Here is a 16,968-nt window from a genome sequence, read left to right on the forward strand (position 1 = left end):
GTCTTTGGAGCTCGCCGGGGTAGCGGGTGGGGCGGGGGGCAGCGGGTGGACGGACGGCGCCCCCCTCCATCCTCTCCCTCGCCGGCGGCGGATGGCCGCCCGGGGCGTCGGCAGAGCTCGGCGCGGCGTGTAGGGGCCCCGCGAGCTCCTCGTCCTCCCCGGCCTGCAGGGCACCCTGTCCGCGGCGCCGGCGAGCGCATGGCTACGAGTGCCTCGCCCCTCCGCTCCCTCACGTGCCGGGCGCCGGAGCTGCAGCTTGCGTGCAGTGGCCGGCGGATCCTCCCACTCCTTCCCCTTCCCATGGCGGATCCGCGGGCGGCGGCGGTGGACGGAGCCGCCTCGGCTGCTCCGCCGCACCCGGAGCAGGGGCAGCCTGGTGGCGCGAGCAGCAGCAGCTCCGCCCTGCCGGCGGCTCCTTCGGCGCCGAGCTCGGCGCGGATCCGCCCCAGGCTCAAGCTCCCCGGCGACGCGTCGCGGCTCGGATCCGGTGGCCAGAGATCAGGGAGTGTGTTGACGGGGGAGAGGGAGAGAGCTGACGGGTGGGCCCGGTTTTTGCAAGGGCAAAGAAGACCTTTTATGTGCTGCGGTGTGTTGGAGACAAAAATCAAAGAATGGAGCGTGCTGTGCATAATTTCAAAGAATGGAGTGTGTTGTGCACAAAATCACCATTTGGGGATGTGCCACAGACCAATTTCCCCTTTTGATAATGGTGCTACGGGATCATTAGGGGCCAGGCCCCTGCCCGCCCCCCTGTCTCCGCCCCTGGTTAACTGTGTGTTTCCATATTGCATTGGGAGTTTTGCTCTCTCTCTCTCATATGCAGAAAAAATTCAGTAGCTTTAACAGGCGCGCATCCCACTTCAAAAATCCGTTTCAAAACACTTGAAAATGACATCGACTATAATAGCTTTGAAAAGGGTATATAAAGAATATTAGATGAGAGGCATCTGTTGTCAAATAATATGCTCTTCAGGAGCAACTGCTAGTCTGTTGAAGTCTTGAAGTCTTGAAGGAGCTTCACATGGATGCAATGCAGCTTCAACACACTGAATCTTATCAAATAAAATAAAAAGGGGAAAATAGAAATTTTCACTTTAAGATAATTCTTCCTTTTTTCAGGATGGCCACTAATAATTGAAAATGGAAATTCCAATTAAAAAGCAGTCTGCAAGGCGTCCGCTAAGACTTTGAAAGTATTCCATAGTTTTCGTGCTTACCGTCCCTCCTCCTATCGACACAAGTGTGCGCATCAGTCAGTGTGTGTTCCACGGGCCGGACAATCATGTGGCAACATAATTGAAAGAGCTGTATCAACAAGCTTAAAATATGACAACGCATCTACTCCTTTTGTGCCCAAAATCAGAGAAAGAAGTAGCGATAACAATTATGACTACATTATAGTATCAAACAGCCATGTGTTCTACACTGGAATCTCTCTTCCAATATTCTGCTCTTCAAAAGCAACTACCAGTCTGTTGAAAAAAAGTATAAGAGGATGCAGTGCAAGTCAGATTTGAACTACCAGTATAGGTTATTTTCATGTAATCCAACTTTTTGCTGATGTGAAAGCCTATGCTGCAGTGTACACCGTGTAAATCCCCAAATTACAGAAGGGGCATTCAGGAGCACGACAACGAAATCTGATCTTCAGGGTTGCACTCACTTGACTTTTCTTTGTATTGTGTATCAGTAATAGTATATTACTGTGTTTCACATGTATTACAGAAGGGATTAAGCACAGAACATGAACCAATTCTTGCATAGAGTTTCTTTCAGTCACAAGAGTGATGAGCATGGAGCCAAAAGATTTCAATGAGGGGTTGATCAGTCTTCTATCCTTGCAAAGCAGAACAGCTATGAGCGTTGCCTAATGTTGATTAGCTCGATGTCGAAGATAAGTGTACCGAGAGTGGAACCCTCGCCGTTTGCCAGACGTGTGGGGTTGAATATAGTAGTAAATAGCCTCTGCCGATCAAAGAACTGCACATGAAACAGCAGGCCAAATTAGTAAGTAGTTATGTCCAGGTAGCAGTACCATTTATATCTTTCAAAGATGGATATGAAGTATTTTCTGAATCCAAGCACGCCCATGCATCCCAAGGGAATATACCAACAAGGAATATACCGCTATGAAGCCATCTTTCAATAAATTGTGCACGCAACAGAAAGTAATGATTACTTGATTAGGAGTTGGCCAGACTGGAGATACTTCAGTTGATCACCAGTACATGATATAATAATAAACATAGAATATTGACAGCACGGGACTTACGTTAGGAGGGATAGGTTCTTGTGATGTGTTCTGATATCCCTGTGATGGTGGAATGATCACACGGCGAAGACCACCAACTCTCATGGACTTCACTGCTGCTTCAATACCAGGTATAACCTGCAAGATCAATGTATTATATAGCTGGAGTCTCAACACAGCATGATTCCATAAAAAGACATCCCATGTAATTTATTTTTTTGTCAGATGTCAAGAGTCAAGACCATGGGCACGAACAATTATCAGGGAATTCAAAATACATAAGAGCAGATATAGTTCGTGCTCCTACAGATGCATAGCAACTGAGATGCCAAAATAAAAATAGCCTGCAATAAATATACTCCACAATAGTGATTGTGCAGGTCGAGGTCAGATGTATTTTTGTGACATAGGTGTTTCTAGTTTGTTGGCTTAGTGGTGTGTGTGTGGGTGGGTGGGTGTTGTAAGGGTTCTTACCTCTTTTTCTTCTTCTTAATATAATGATGCGCAGCTCTCCTGCGTGTTCGAGAAAAAAAAATATATATATACTCCACAATAGAATAAGTGTAGCCCTACATATGGAAGATCAGATGGGATCCTTATGCATGTTTCAAGAACATAGGAATATCAATGCTATGCTGTAGTAGTGTAATATCAAACTTCACCCAAGAGACTTTAGAGTGGAAGAATTCAAAGTTCAGGTAAGATCTTTATCCAAAACTGAAGCAGTATAGCGTATGGTATACTCTATATACAATTCCGGGTTTTTTTTCACTATTTCTGCATCGAGTTGGAATGGAATCTGTATCTCACTTTTCCAGACCCAATGGTGAAGACAAACGGCATGGGATCACCAGTCTCGTCCTTATGATCATAGGTGGAATCAAAGCGCCATCCTTGTTTTGCTGCCAATCTTCCATAGTAATGAATTGCAACCTATGTAGTTCATATAAGTGAGAAGAACCTTAGAGCCTTTCATACACATTTCTCAAAAATAATACATGCAAAAAAGTACTGCATAAGCATTCCATGCGCTTGCAGCTTCTTCATCATAAGCAGATATTTAGTGAATTTGTGACAATCAACACTCAGCATCGAGTGAAAACTGATAAACTAGAGCATCTTCAAGGTGTAAAACCGGTTAATTTGGCTAAGCAAGAATGGTGCTTAAAACAGCAATCAGTGCAAAGAGGCGAGCTTTTACCTGGTCGCCGTCGGCCGGGACCTCACCGGAACCCTCCCGGAGGTCCAGGGCCTTCACGCCGCCGGAGTCGGGGATCTCCGCGAATTTGGGGGGCGCAGCGGAGGCGGCTGCCGTGCGGAGGGCGGAGGCGGTGGCGCCCGCAACGAGGAGATGCCTTCTGGTGAGGGTGGGAGGTAGTGTTGAGGCTACAGTCACAGCTTTTCCTTTCGGAGGCGGCGGCACGGCGCCGGCGACCGCCGTGACGGCAGTCGTGACCATCGCCGGCTGTCCGCCTCTCTTCTTTTTCCTTTTTCTTTGTTTTATGATTTATGATTCAGCTTGATTTTTCTTCCTTACTTCCGAATTTGTCATTCTCTGACGTCTTCATTTTCTATTTTGATCCAGGGAAACAACTGTTGATATTTAACTATAAATATTGAATTCAATGAAACTAAAATGTAGCTAAGTGCAGAAATATGCATCCAAGATACATGATAGGACCTCTACCATGAATGCTACATCGAAGTAAAATTAGAGTCAACCATATCTTAGATCCTGTGATTGGCAACTTTCAACGACCATGGTAGTTTTTGCGATAATTTCTTAGTGCGATTTCATTATTTTTCAAGATAGGCACCTTAGAGATAAGAAAACATGATTTATCTCAAACATATGCTACATATCTCTTACTACAAATCCAGCACTATAAAAGATGTGGCCGGACAGCGTGGCCACGTCTTGTGATCTCAGTCGTCGGATCGGCCAAGCGAACGGTTCAGATCGTGTGTGTAAAAGTACTCGACCTTTAACGAAATTAACCCGTAGTCCGAACTCCTCTCTAAGATAATTTTACAAAAAACCTACATTCCAACATTTGTAAAGAAAATCTTAAATTTTCACAAAATCAACACCCTGGCCTTGTCCGCTCTCAAAATTTTATTTAGAAAAACTCTCGAATTTTAATTAAATCAAATCATAACCCGTTCCACCAGTTCCTTCTACACGGGTAACATTATCTTACACACTAACCTGCTACAATATGAGACTCTATTCTTGTAATAAAAAGAACGGATGAAACCTATATAAATACATCATTTCTAGTACTGACAACACTATTTTTATAAATGAAGTATCACAGCAACATAAGATCTTATCTTGCTAAAAATATAATATTCTACCACCATTTTTATATGGCTTCTCATGCTATCTTCATAATCTCTAAATACGATTCCTGCACCAAATCGGGCGAATCTATCGTGCCACGTCGCCCGCTAATCTACTGGCCGTTGGATCTTGTAAAGTTGTGATATCGACCGTTTGATCTGGTTAGGCGCGGACCTCATGCCTGTTAAGCCAAGGATTCGCGGCGCTCGCGAATCGTAGCGAACACGCTCAGGCGCCTCCGCCTGCCGCGCCGCCTGCCGCCCTTTGGCCTTTGCCAACCGCGTCGCTGCTCCTCCCTCTGCTTGCAGCACCCGCCATTGTTCTCCCTGACGGGCAACCCACCGATGCCATCTTCCTGGCGCCGACTCCCTTCCCGCGGTGGCCCCAGGCCCGTGCGAGGCCAGGCCGAGGCTGGCCACGGCCGCGGGGGGCGGCCAAGTGGAGCGCGAGGCGCGGCAGCCGCAGGCGGGGCAAGACCACGACCCAGCAAGGGAGGCCCGGTGGCTCGACGAGCAGCTCTGCGCGGTGCGGCGTGGCGGCCCAACAGGATGCTCGGGGCCTGGCAGGACCGCGGGAGGCGCGGCGCAGCGGCGGCTCGGAACGGCGCCGCGGCGGCTGGGCGCAGCTACCCGGCGGGCAACTCGACACGGCAGCTCCTCATCCGCTGCGGCCTCACCTACCGGCTGCCGACCGTGCTGGAGGAGGCGAGGTCCAAAGGGAGGAAGCACACCCGCACGCCTCAAGCCTCTCGAACTACGAGATTCTCAACGCTTCGCACTGCTTCGTCCCCCACTGCCTCTGAAAGACCGGATCGGGTGCTCTAGCCTAAGAGGGGGAGGGGGTGAATTAGGCAAATTAAAACTTTAATCTATGGCTCAAACTAAATTGCACAATATTAAACTAAAACATGCTATCTATATGTGCAACTAAAGTTATTCTAGTGTGAAACCCTTATTCCAAAAGAGTTTAGCAACCTATAGCCTTTCCTATCAAGAAACTACTCTATGAAAGTAAAGACATACAAAGATTGCTAATATGAAATGCGGAAACTTAAAGAGCGGGAAAGGAGGAAACAAACTCTCGACGCGGGTGTTTATCTCGTGGTTCGGTTAGCCACAAAGGCACACATACATCCACATTGTTGAAGCACTCACTAAGAGTATCGCTTCTCGGTAATCAAGTCTCTTCCGCAGACTCAACCACGGTCACCTGGATCCCGATTTCCACTAAGGAGGTTCTCCACAAAGGATGGGGGTCTCTACATCCCCCGCACAAGATCGTCCACGCCGCTCCACACCAAGTCAGAGGGTCGTTGACGTTGCCGGCGAGCCACAAAGCTCCAAGGGGCCGGCACTCCAAGATATCTTCTTCGGTTCACAAGAGAACCGCAGCACAAAGACACAAAGCCTTGCTTGTTCACTCTCTAAAAAGCTAACCTAACACTAACACTCTCAAATGTGTGCTAAGGACTAAAGATATGATCAATAAGCATTTGGATGGCTTGGAGATGTTCTTGGGTGTGTTTGAGGCTTGTAGTAACTTCATTAAACTTCAAATGGCCGGGGGGTGGCATATATATAGGCCACAAAGTGGAGAGAGCCGTTGGGAGCCGTTACCCAACTTTTCTGCGTAGCATCGGATAGACCGACGGTGGGTCACCGGATCATCCGGTCACACTGAGCCACAGGGTAGACGTTGGGGTCTCTGACAGCTGATGTAGAAGGCACCGGATAAACCGATGGGGTGGCGTTAGTTCATCCGGTGCGCGTCGGATCATCCGGTGCTGAAGGAATTTTCGGCTGTCTGCTGACGTCATTGCTCCGATGCTATACTCCGGTGCCCGTCGGATCATCCGGTGCTGAAGACTTGGCTTCAACACACTTGACATGCTCTTTGGTACATCCTCCAGTGATTGCTCCGACGCTTCAACTTGGCTTCGTCGGATCATCCGGTGCCACTTGGCTCTTCCCTCGCCAGTGCTGCAAATTGCACCGATGTCTCGGCGTCGGTTTATCCGATGCCAACCGGATACTCCGGTGCCCCTGCATCGGATCATCCGGTGCCACTGACTTTAGCAGAACTCGTCCATTTCAATCTTTCTTTGAGTTCTTTCTTCGTGTTTAGCTTTGTTTGGCCTTTTTTAATTATCCCTGGGATCTATAATTATTCACTTGACAAACTCATTAGTTCCATTGATTGCGTTGTTACTCAATCACCAAAATCACAAAACAATAGCCTAATAGGACCATTTTCCTTACAGCCTCTCCCACGCTCTCCAACCGCAAGTACGGCGCCGGGTCGAAGACCTAGCACCATGCCGTCGATGCAGGAATTCTTCACCACGACGGCACGGCTTGCCACATCTACCGTGACTCTGTCTCGCCGCTGCAGCGTTCTCAAGCACCCTGGATGCGCTCCTCTCCTTGAGCCTCAGTAGCCGCCGAACACACGCCCAGCAAAGATGCCGCTCGCGTCGGATTGTGTGGATGTGCGTGCAGGAGATCCAGAGCTCGAGGTCCATAAGCTCCATGTGCAGTCGAGCACAGACTATGATGATTTCTCTTGCAACCATTCCATGCACACCATGTGCTCGATGATTTGTCTATGCAGCTATTTCAATTACTGATCAAATAATCATATTTAGATTTTCTGCAGAAGCAAGAATCTAACTGATAAAAGAAGAAAATAGGAATCGGTGAAATTCAGGTTACTATCCTTGCCTAAGGTAAAAAAAATCTCAGACATGAAACTTTTGACGCACATTAAACTAACATGTGTTTCAGACATATCCTGGTGTTAGCGTACTTCTCATGATATGACCATAAGTTCCTTGGGAAAATTAAACGCCACTGCTGAAGCATAGGACAGTTTGCCTCTGCACAGCTACCATCTCCCATAGATGATATACTATTAAGTTCAATTTGATATACTGGGGGCAATCAAGCCGCTGTACAATTTTGTGTAAGGTGATGCCATCATATCAATGGCTTAAGTTGAGAACCTCATTGTCTTTGTATTTCCAGCAATCTGCAGAAGTTGGGCCTCCTGCAATCATAATACACAGCTCATATTCACTTCGCTATGTGTTCTTAGGTTAGTTCACAGTTCATATAATTCCATTACTGTCTGTCTGGAGGTGAGAAAATTTTTTCCTCAGCTTAGTCATCGGAGACAACTATGGTAGCCTACTAGCTGTATTATTTTCATTACTATCTGTTTTGTATTCATTCAGGTTGAGATACTTGCGATCATGGGAAGGTAATACATAAAAGCACATGTATGTATCTCCTAATTAAAGTTGTATAACACAAGCTTCATGCTTATATATATTCCTATCTAACATTCCTGCGGTTTTCTTGCCTGTCTTCGGTAGACAGGTCTCTGATTACAGGGGTTCAGATATGGAGCACACAAGCCAAAATAGATAAACTTCGTATGGACCATTTCAATGTGAAATAATTTGACTTTTTTGTTCCTCTCACTACATATTACCAAGTGCTAATAAACAACTTTGATTGATTTTCTTAATATGTTAATCAATTGTGGGCGTCAATAATTCTCACTTCATTTTCTCATGTGTTAACACATCAACCTTGTGATCCTCCTCGTCTTCTTCCTAGGGGTACCTTCCCAGCTTATATATCAATTCCTGTTAATACATTCGAACAGGTGCATCATCACTGTATTTACTACGATCCTCTGCCCTTTAAGTTCTTGACCAATTCTTCCACTACTTTTCAATTATGTGTGAACATTATAGCAACAAATATCCAATTTTTTATTACACAATTTAAAGCTTAATATTAATTATCCCTCCAATTAAAAAATAGTCCTAATAACACGTCACCTGCCGAGGGGATAAGTACATGCACAAACAAGAATGCATACTCAACAAACCAAATAAACATGACCCGTCCACTTGCCACATGCGGCAACGCCGCAACCATTTCTGGTAATGTGTTATATTTTAATATAATGATAATTTCTTTGAAGACAATACCATCATACCTACATATAAATGTTCTTTAAGATCCATATGTAATGTATATTGGTCCGCAAGGTGTTGCAAAAAAAAAAACTTGTTCAGAAAGATGATAAAATGGGTGTTCTGCTGGCAATTTATTTTCCAAAGATAAAAAAATCCACGAATAATGATGAAAATTCAAAACAACAAATTAAGAATTTACCGCTATATTTATTCTCGCTAAGACCCGCAGGATTAAATTTTACCTCTGCCACATCAGATGTTTAGCTGCTAATTAGAAGTATTGAACGTGGGTGGATTCATAGGATGATTCGCGAGACGAATGTACTAAATCTGATTAATCTATAATTTGCTGATGTGATGCTACGGTAAAAATGTGCTAATTATAGATTAGTTAGATTGAATAGATTCATCTCGTGAATTAATTCTGGACTTCTACAATTAGTTTTCGAGATTTACTCCTTTTAAGGTGACTTAGATTTTGTATTTGCACAAGTCACCAATGTGTGGACTGTTAGATCTCGTTAAGGATCGATGTGTGGGGTCTTGTTTTGTTTTTATTTTATTTTATTTTTTTGTCTAGTGTTACAATTAGTTTTATAGTTAGGTTATATTTTAGTTCCCACAAAATTTTTGGGAGCTTTTACAACACTAATTAGTAGTATTAAATATAGACTAATTATAAACTAATTACACGGATGGAGTGAAAATCGCAAGATAAATCTATTAAGCTTAATTAATTCATCATTAGAGGTTATTTACTATAGCACTCGCGATTTCACCCGGGGGTTATGTAATGAGTTTTATCAGTTATCCACATTTAATACTCCTAATTAGTGATCAAACATTTAAAGTTACTGTAGTGCCATAAAAAATTTAGGAACTATAAACCGAAGTTTAGTCCTTCTATTTGGTATGATACGATAGAGCTAAAATTTAACCCTTAAATACAACTACCTTTTCTTGGAGGGCACACCGTCCCGGCGTCCCGTTACTTGCGCGGATTGCCGTGCAAATGAGCAGAGTAGCCCTCGCTGTGGTTGGCCAAACCTGACACATTATCCTCTCCTCCTCATCCACGCCGAGAGCATAAACAAGCAGCTCAACCAGATCAGAACCAGAGCCCCTCGGCAGAGCCCATCCCCTCTGCACATCTCGCTCTCCCTCCGCCGCGCAGTCCTCCGACCCTCCTCTCTAGCCTGCCGGAGATGGTGTCGCTGAGGTGCACCACCGCGCACCACTCCCTCCTCGGCTCGCCGACCTGCCTCGCGGGCCCGCGCCGGCGGGCGCGCCCCGTCGTGCGCGCCGCCGTCGCCGTCGAGGCCGCCGCGCAGGCCAAGGTCTCCCTCATCCGGATTGGGACGCGTGGAAGGTGTTTGAACTCGACCCTTTCTGCGGTTTCTTTGGTTGGGACGGGGGAGTGGATTTGGGGTTATGTTGGCAAAAATTGTGGCTTTAGGTTCTGGTAGGTGGATTTGGTTCTGAAAATGCGTTGCAGATGTCCGGGAGATCCTGTCTTTAGCAGTTCCACTGGGAATTGGGATTTGGTGCTGTGGCTCTGAACTTATCGGGTCTTTGGACCGGGTGAATTCGCACGGAGTATTGAGGATATTTAGCAATGCGTATTTAGCTCCGTTTGGATGCAGTTCGGGATCAGTAGTAACTGGCCGTTGACCTTGATAAAGCTAAGGCAGCGTTTAGTTTCCCAATTTTTTTCTACAGTACCCGTCACATCGGACACATGTACGAAGTATTAAATGTAGTTGAAAAAAATAAATAAGTACACAGTCTAATTGTTTCATACGAGATGAATCTAATGACGTTAATTAATCCCTAATTGGACATTAATTGTCAAGTAACAACAAAATGTGCTACAGTACCCAAACCCAAACTTTTTCACCAACTAAACACCCCCTAAGGAATGGGCTCGGCATAATTGTACATTTCATGTTGCCCCTACTATTTTTGGGTCAACGCCAGATGCCGTTCCTGCGTATTATGTAAACTAGCAAGCAGTTTCATGTCGTAGTCTTTGTCCTTGTTTAGGCTTAGTGATGTATGACTCCTACATCATTTTGATGTTTTCTTTTTCTTGAGAAAAAACCCACAACAAAATCACGGTTTACAGTCAAAGTGTATCGTTCCTCTCAGTGTTTAGTTAAAATTGTTTTTTTTAGACTATAGTATCTTGCAAGGAATATGCAAATATGTCATTCGTGTTATTGGTTATTTAGGACAGTCCTCTTGCTCTTGCACAAGCCTATGAAACTCGAGACAAACTGAAAGCTGCACACTCTGAGTTGGCTGAGGAGGGGGCTATTGAGATTGTCATCATAAAGACCACTGGGGACATTGTGTTGGACAAACCTCTTGCAGATATTGGAGGAAAGGGTTTATTCACCAAGGAGATAGATGAAGCACTCTTGAATGGAACGATTGACATTGCGGTTCACTCAATGAAAGATGTCCCAACATATCTTCCTGAAGGAACAATATTGCCCTGTAACCTCCCACGAGAGGATGTCAGAGATGCATTCATAAGCTTGACTGCAAATTCGCTTGGAGAGCTTCCTGCTGGTAGTATTGTCGGAAGTGCTTCCCTGCGGAGACAATCTCAGATTCTACGTAGATATCCATCACTTAAAGTAAGTATGATTGTTGCACTCATCACACTATTACCCCCCCCCCCCCTGTATTAACTGTCTTTGTCTTTTAGTGCTCTCAAAATAATCGTGAATCCTCTTGTGTCTTTGCTCCATGCCTTCAATAATGCGACATGCAAATAGCAGCACTATTTTTAGTGCTAGCGGATTCACTGTGTTTATAAATACTTCCTAGTATCGCGAATTTGGTGCTTTTCCTTGTATATAGTAGAGAGTGAGCTGGCTGAGCTCTTTCTTCGTCTATTCTGTCAACTGCAGTTCTCAACTCTTTTATAAACATGTATTTTTTTTAGATTTCTATGCATGTATATTTTAGATTTCTATGATTTAAAGTGGGTATTTTCATTGCTGCACATGTAAAAAGATGCTTTGCCTGGAGTTATTCTCACAATTCATGTTTTTGGTTATAAAGAGGATCATGTCCAGTTGTAGACTCTAGTCTCAGTCTTCTACATATACTTAGAAGTGTATTCTGATAATCTGATTAGGTATTCATCTTAAGAGTGTTGAATGGTTTTCAGGTAGTTAACTTCAGAGGAAATGTTCAGACACGGTTAGGGAAACTCAAGGATGGAAAGGTCCATGCTACATTGTTGGCACTGGCTGGACTAAAGCGGCTAAATGTGGCAGAAAATGCAACATCTTTATTATCAGTGGATGAAATGCTTCCAGCAGTTGCCCAAGGTGCTATTGGAATAGCTTGCCGTAGCAATGATGACAAAATGGTAAGTGGTCAAGTATTTAGTATGCTGGTAGATGAGATAAAAAAAAGGTGCCTGCATGATTCCATATACAAATTTGATGCCATCTTTTCTATATTTTCGCCACCTAACATCGAATGCACCTTTCATTAAGTGATAAGTTCAAGTGCCCATTTGTGTTCATGAATAAAGTGCACTTAGGTCCTTAAACTTTTCCTGTATCCTCACCTAGGCCAATAAACTCTCAGAGTGAGAATCTGGGTCTTCAACTGTTTAAGTGGTTTGCTCAAATTGAGAAGCTGGGTCCGTAATGGACCTTGAGTGAAGCACTTAAAAAGTTAGAATCACGGGAAAGTTTCAGGATGTCAGTTGCATTTTACTCATAACCATATTACTTTGTCAGATAATGTTGTTAAGGCACCACAGATTTGTTTTAAAATATTATTTTCTTTGTCATGCTATTGCTACTCTTCGCATTTTTATTTTCCTAGTGAAATCTTCATTTTATTTATCGTTGCTTTGTCCTAACTCTTGACCATGCTGCATGTTTTGGGTTTTCCAAAAGTATTTAATATTTGTAACTATAACTTACAGCACATCGAGAATATGTCTAATTTCTGAGTACACATTTCTGTTTTATTCTGCAATGTACATAAATCATACGCATCTAGATAGGTCATGCTAGATACTTGACGCAGTTCATTATTTGCCCCTTTGTTTGTAGATGGAGTATTTGTCCTCATTGAACCATGAAGATACCAGATTATCTGTTGCATGTGAAAGAGAATTCTTGGCGGTCCTTGATGGTAACTGCCGAACTCCAATTGCGGCCTATGCTTATCGTGATAAGGATGGGAATTGCTCATTCCGAGGTCTATTGGCCTCACCTGATGGATCTAAAGGTATCCTTGATTTTCATTTTTTTAACGAAAAAAAAATCTTGAAAGAAGTTCATTGCATTTTATCACAGAAAGAAACACTTTGTCACTTTTATGATTATGTTTACAGTATATGAGACAACAAGAAGTGGGCCGTACTCTTTTGATGACATGGTTGCTATGGGCAAAGATGCTGGTCATGAGCTGAAGGCAAAGGCTGGCCCTGGCTTCTTTGATAGCTTGCAATGAAAAGAGAACGTGCACTTTCAGTTGGGGCTCTTTTGGTTAGAAACAGACGGCCCAAGTAGAGTGTTGAGAGATTTGTTTTTGTTTTATTCTTTCTCCTAGTTCTGCTAGAGTGGTAGAGCCTTGTACCAGATGTTGAGCTACCCCATTCAAATACGTACCGCCTGTTCTTTTAGCACTCTGGGTTAGAACATGAACGTCCACGGTTTTGTAATCCCCTGACTTGTGTCAAAAGAGGTATCTGCGCAGCTATATTGCAACATTGCAATCTGATGTAACTTTGCAGTTAGTTTGTTGAAAATTGAGTTCAGTATCATGATTGAGCCCATCGTGTAATATTCGCTGATGGGCCCGATGAATCCCACTGGCTGCAATCTGTTAGAGGCCTGACAAAGTATCGTACGATATTAACTACCAAGTTGAGCCTTTTCAATACTACAGCAATCCACCAGTGGTCAATCTATAAGTAATTCCAGTGTGATTCAACTGCATCAAGGCTTCTCAGGTCATGAAAGAGTTGATTACTGAAAGCTCTAGTAAAATGCATATGGATGCATGTTTATTTGACATTTACAAATATGTTTCTTCAAGAATCAAGATTCAAAAGGAGTTTTGATTTTTTTGAAATCATTATTTGCAATCATATCATTAAGACAGACAAAGGCAACACAACACTGTCGCACTTCCACAGTATCACAGATAATTGATACTTCAATGTCTGTATTGCAGAAATGAACACAATAGTTCCACATAGTCTACATTACCCCAAGCATTATCATGCTACTGAAGGCAGATCTCCTGAAGCAGAGTACGGTTAACCCTAGTGGATGCGCTGAAAAGTATGCACTTGTTAGACAGGTAGATAGCTTGTCATGATGGTTTGCTAAGCCGATATTACATTGAGTAGAGACTTTTCCCACAGGTGCCACAGTTACATCATACAGGAAAATCATAATCAGCATAAGCTAGCCGTCCTGATTCTGCATTGCTGACATGTTAGCCAGCTCTTCAGCTGTCACTGGTTTGTGCATCTGTATGAACAGGAAACCAAAATTAGGATAGTGTCTGTCAGTTTGTGTGATGATATTTCAGCTGTTTCAGTCATTAGTTTTGATGGCCTACAGCATATGTCATGCCTAACCACAGGCAGTAGAGACAGACAAACGAATGTAAATAATGTATATCAAGTGGACAAGAAACAGAATGATGTATCTGAGGTGAAGAAATAATACTCACCGCATTTGCAATAGTTAGCCAATGAAAGCACCTTGGGAGGGAATCCTCTGCTGATGGTGTGGTATCATGATTCCAGTAGGTTATGTTCTGGAATTCTGCACGTGATACAAAATTACTCACTTCACCTTCTGAATTCTGTGTATCCTTTCCTCCACTCTTCTTCTCCAATACATAACCTACAGAGAATATTCAAAGCATTATAAACTAGATAAACTAGGGGAGAAGCCAGGCAGAATCACCACCGGGTCTGCTCCATCACTCAGTGGGGTCAGCATAGCTTATGAACAGTATATTTCTACATGTTTTGCAAAATTTCATTGGGGTCGGATGACCCCAATAACATAAGGCAGCTCCGCACTTCTGTCAAATTCACAATTTCTATCGATGATCTGGAACAGCAGATCATGACCACCAATCGCCACGTACCATCAATAAGCATCTAGATTCTAGATGTACATGCAAAACTAGTATCCCCAGACATTTAGCATTTTTACCAAGAAGCCAGAAGGTCATATTTCAGATAAAAAAAGAGACCATACCACCATTCAGGGAACACTTCTGCAGTCAAACTCAAACTGAAACTTCAGGTTTTGTTGCAAAGGTTTCCTTCACAGTTTTTAGCGTGCATTTGAGTCGCAATTCAATCCTTATCAGAACAATTTACTTGAAAATAATTTTTAGGACTGCTAGAAGATCAAAAGTTGCACAGAAAGCTTCAATATTATCAGTGTCACACACAACAATTCCTCCAGTCTACCTAAAAGGAGTGCAATATGGGTGCAGCCAGTCACAATTTCAAAGATTCTATACCACTGTGTTATCAGACTATTATTCAATCCAATTGCTAATTTGCTATGAAATCTACCAGAAGTCCCCAAAAGCTTTCAGATTGATGATAAACCCACACATCTTGTAGGATTAAATGAAAGAAGAAGCAACAAATTGAGCCTCACCCCGGTAGCCATCCGGGAGTGCGAGGGTAGCACCCTGCAGCTTCCTCCCGCGGAAGAATGCCTCCTCCACCCTCACCCCCTCCACCTCCACACCTGCACGCGCCACACCATGACACCAACACTTCATCCAAATGAAGGGGGAATAAAAGGAAACCAGAGGTTCGACTCCGAGGCACGGACCTGTGCTCCTAGGTTTGAAGTAGTCGGAGACGGGGGCGCCGCCGTTCTGCCTGATGCCGCAGGGCAGGAGGTGCGCCCCGCCAAGGTCAGTGGCCGCAGGGGAGAGGTCGACGGTGGCCGTGACGCCGGCGGCGGCGGCGGCCGGAGGGGTCGCGCGCTCCATTTTCGGCTCGGTGTTTTGACGTGGGCGGGCCGTCGAGAAGATCGAGCTGAGTTTCCGACTATCTACGGCCCACAACAGTTCCCGCAGGCCGAGGAGCGAACTGGGCAGGCTTATTTTTTTACTCCCTCCATTCCAAATTATAACTCGTTCCAAGAATTTTGGAGAGTCAATTTTTTTTTAAATTTGACCAAATTTATACAACAAAATAATAATATTTACAATACTAATTAAGTATCATTAGATTATTTATTAGTTATATTTTTATAGTATATCTATTTGATGTCATAAATATTTGTGTTTCTTTATATAGTTTTGGTCAAACTTTGAGATGGTTTGACTCTCCAAGATTTTTGGAATGACTTATAATTTGGAACAGAGTGAGTATCTTTTTTTTCTGTTCTCGTGGTAATTCCTTGTATCTTTTCAATATACCAGTTTCGAATTCGAATTCAAAAACAAATATGAAAGCAAAGTACTACTCCCTCTGTCCCTTTTTAACTGTCGTCGTTGGTGTGTGTGCCACGAATTTGACTTGATTTGTAGAAAAAAAACGTGCAATATTTGTATCTCCAAATAAATTTGTTAAAAAACTAGATTAAAAAATCTATCTAATGATATTAATCATGTATCATAAATATTAATATTTTTTATATAAAATTAATCAAAGTTATTTCTCGGGAAGCGAAAGCAATAGTTATTTAGGGACGAAGGGAGTAGGTCTGTTCAGAACAGAAAAGCTAAGCAACTTGGACTGAAGAGCATCAACAAGATAACAGTAAATTAAAAATATCCAATGTTCAGAAAACAAAAGACATATCCGCCAGAGACAAAAGCAGTGACACAGGTGCCTTCGTTTTCAAAAAGAAAAAAAAAAAGACACAGGTGCTTTCAATCCTTTTTTTCTAAAAAAAACTTTTTTGCATCACCACAAGTCCACAACATTATTTCCATTCCATCCAGAGCATCAACAAAAACTTGGACAGCAAGATCACGCACAAGTAACAACCTCCTGCTGCTACCATGATCACTACAGGCCTAGCCTAGGTAGCATTGCTGCTGCTCCCGGCTGGCAGCACTGCCCGGCCTTCTTCCACCGCCGCTCCAGGCGAGCACGGCGGGGGGTAGCAGAACGGGCACTTGGCCTCGCACTCGCTGTGCGTGCAGTAGCATCGCGGCGCCGGCTGCTCCAGCGCGCAGCAAAAGCAGGGCTCGCCCACCACGCACCGCAGCCCTTTGTAGACGCACATCACCAGCTTTATCTTGTTGCTCTCGTCGTCGACCGGCGAGGTCGAGTTGCCCGTGCTCGAACTAGGGCATGGGGAGGTGAGATGGCTGTTTCTTGGGAAGATCTTCGTTTCGCCTCCATTG

General features: G+C 43.8%; 3 protein-coding genes across 3 annotated transcripts; 1 reads left to right on the forward strand and 2 right to left on the reverse strand.

Annotated features, from left to right (window-relative positions):
• Positions 1 to 1,624: 1,624 nt before the first annotated feature.
• LOC120654761 (peptidyl-prolyl cis-trans isomerase FKBP17-1, chloroplastic) lies at positions 1,625 to 3,779 on the reverse strand. The gene is made up of 4 exons (XM_039932398.1): positions 3,453 to 3,779; positions 3,062 to 3,184; positions 2,273 to 2,389; positions 1,625 to 1,980 (listed from the first exon to the last, which is right to left on the reverse strand). Exons 1-4 carry the CDS (start codon positions 3,708 to 3,710, stop codon positions 1,855 to 1,857), a joined length of 624 nt encoding a protein of 207 aa, XP_039788332.1. The 5' UTR covers positions 3,711 to 3,779; the 3' UTR covers positions 1,625 to 1,854.
• Positions 3,780 to 9,557: 5,778 nt separating this feature from the next.
• LOC120654762 (porphobilinogen deaminase, chloroplastic) lies at positions 9,558 to 13,384 on the forward strand. The gene is made up of 5 exons (XM_039932399.1): positions 9,558 to 9,952; positions 10,820 to 11,225; positions 11,765 to 11,968; positions 12,669 to 12,846; positions 12,953 to 13,384. Exons 1-5 carry the CDS (start codon positions 9,789 to 9,791, stop codon positions 13,069 to 13,071), a joined length of 1,071 nt encoding a protein of 356 aa, XP_039788333.1. The 5' UTR covers positions 9,558 to 9,788; the 3' UTR covers positions 13,072 to 13,384.
• Positions 13,385 to 13,751: 367 nt separating this feature from the next.
• LOC120654763 (ribonuclease H2 subunit C-like) lies at positions 13,752 to 15,678 on the reverse strand. Its single transcript, XM_039932400.1, has 4 exons — positions 15,438 to 15,678; positions 15,258 to 15,350; positions 14,305 to 14,480; positions 13,752 to 14,099 (listed from the first exon to the last, which is right to left on the reverse strand). The coding sequence occupies exons 1-4, from the start codon at positions 15,598 to 15,600 to the stop codon at positions 14,034 to 14,036; spliced, it is 498 nt and encodes a 165-aa protein (XP_039788334.1). The 5' UTR covers positions 15,601 to 15,678; the 3' UTR covers positions 13,752 to 14,033.
• Positions 15,679 to 16,968: the final 1,290 nt, after the last annotated feature.

The sequence above is a fragment of the Panicum virgatum genome, chromosome 1N, assembly GCF_016808335.1.
Source record: "Panicum virgatum strain AP13 chromosome 1N, P.virgatum_v5, whole genome shotgun sequence".
NCBI lineage: Eukaryota > Viridiplantae > Streptophyta > Magnoliopsida > Poales > Poaceae > Panicum > Panicum virgatum.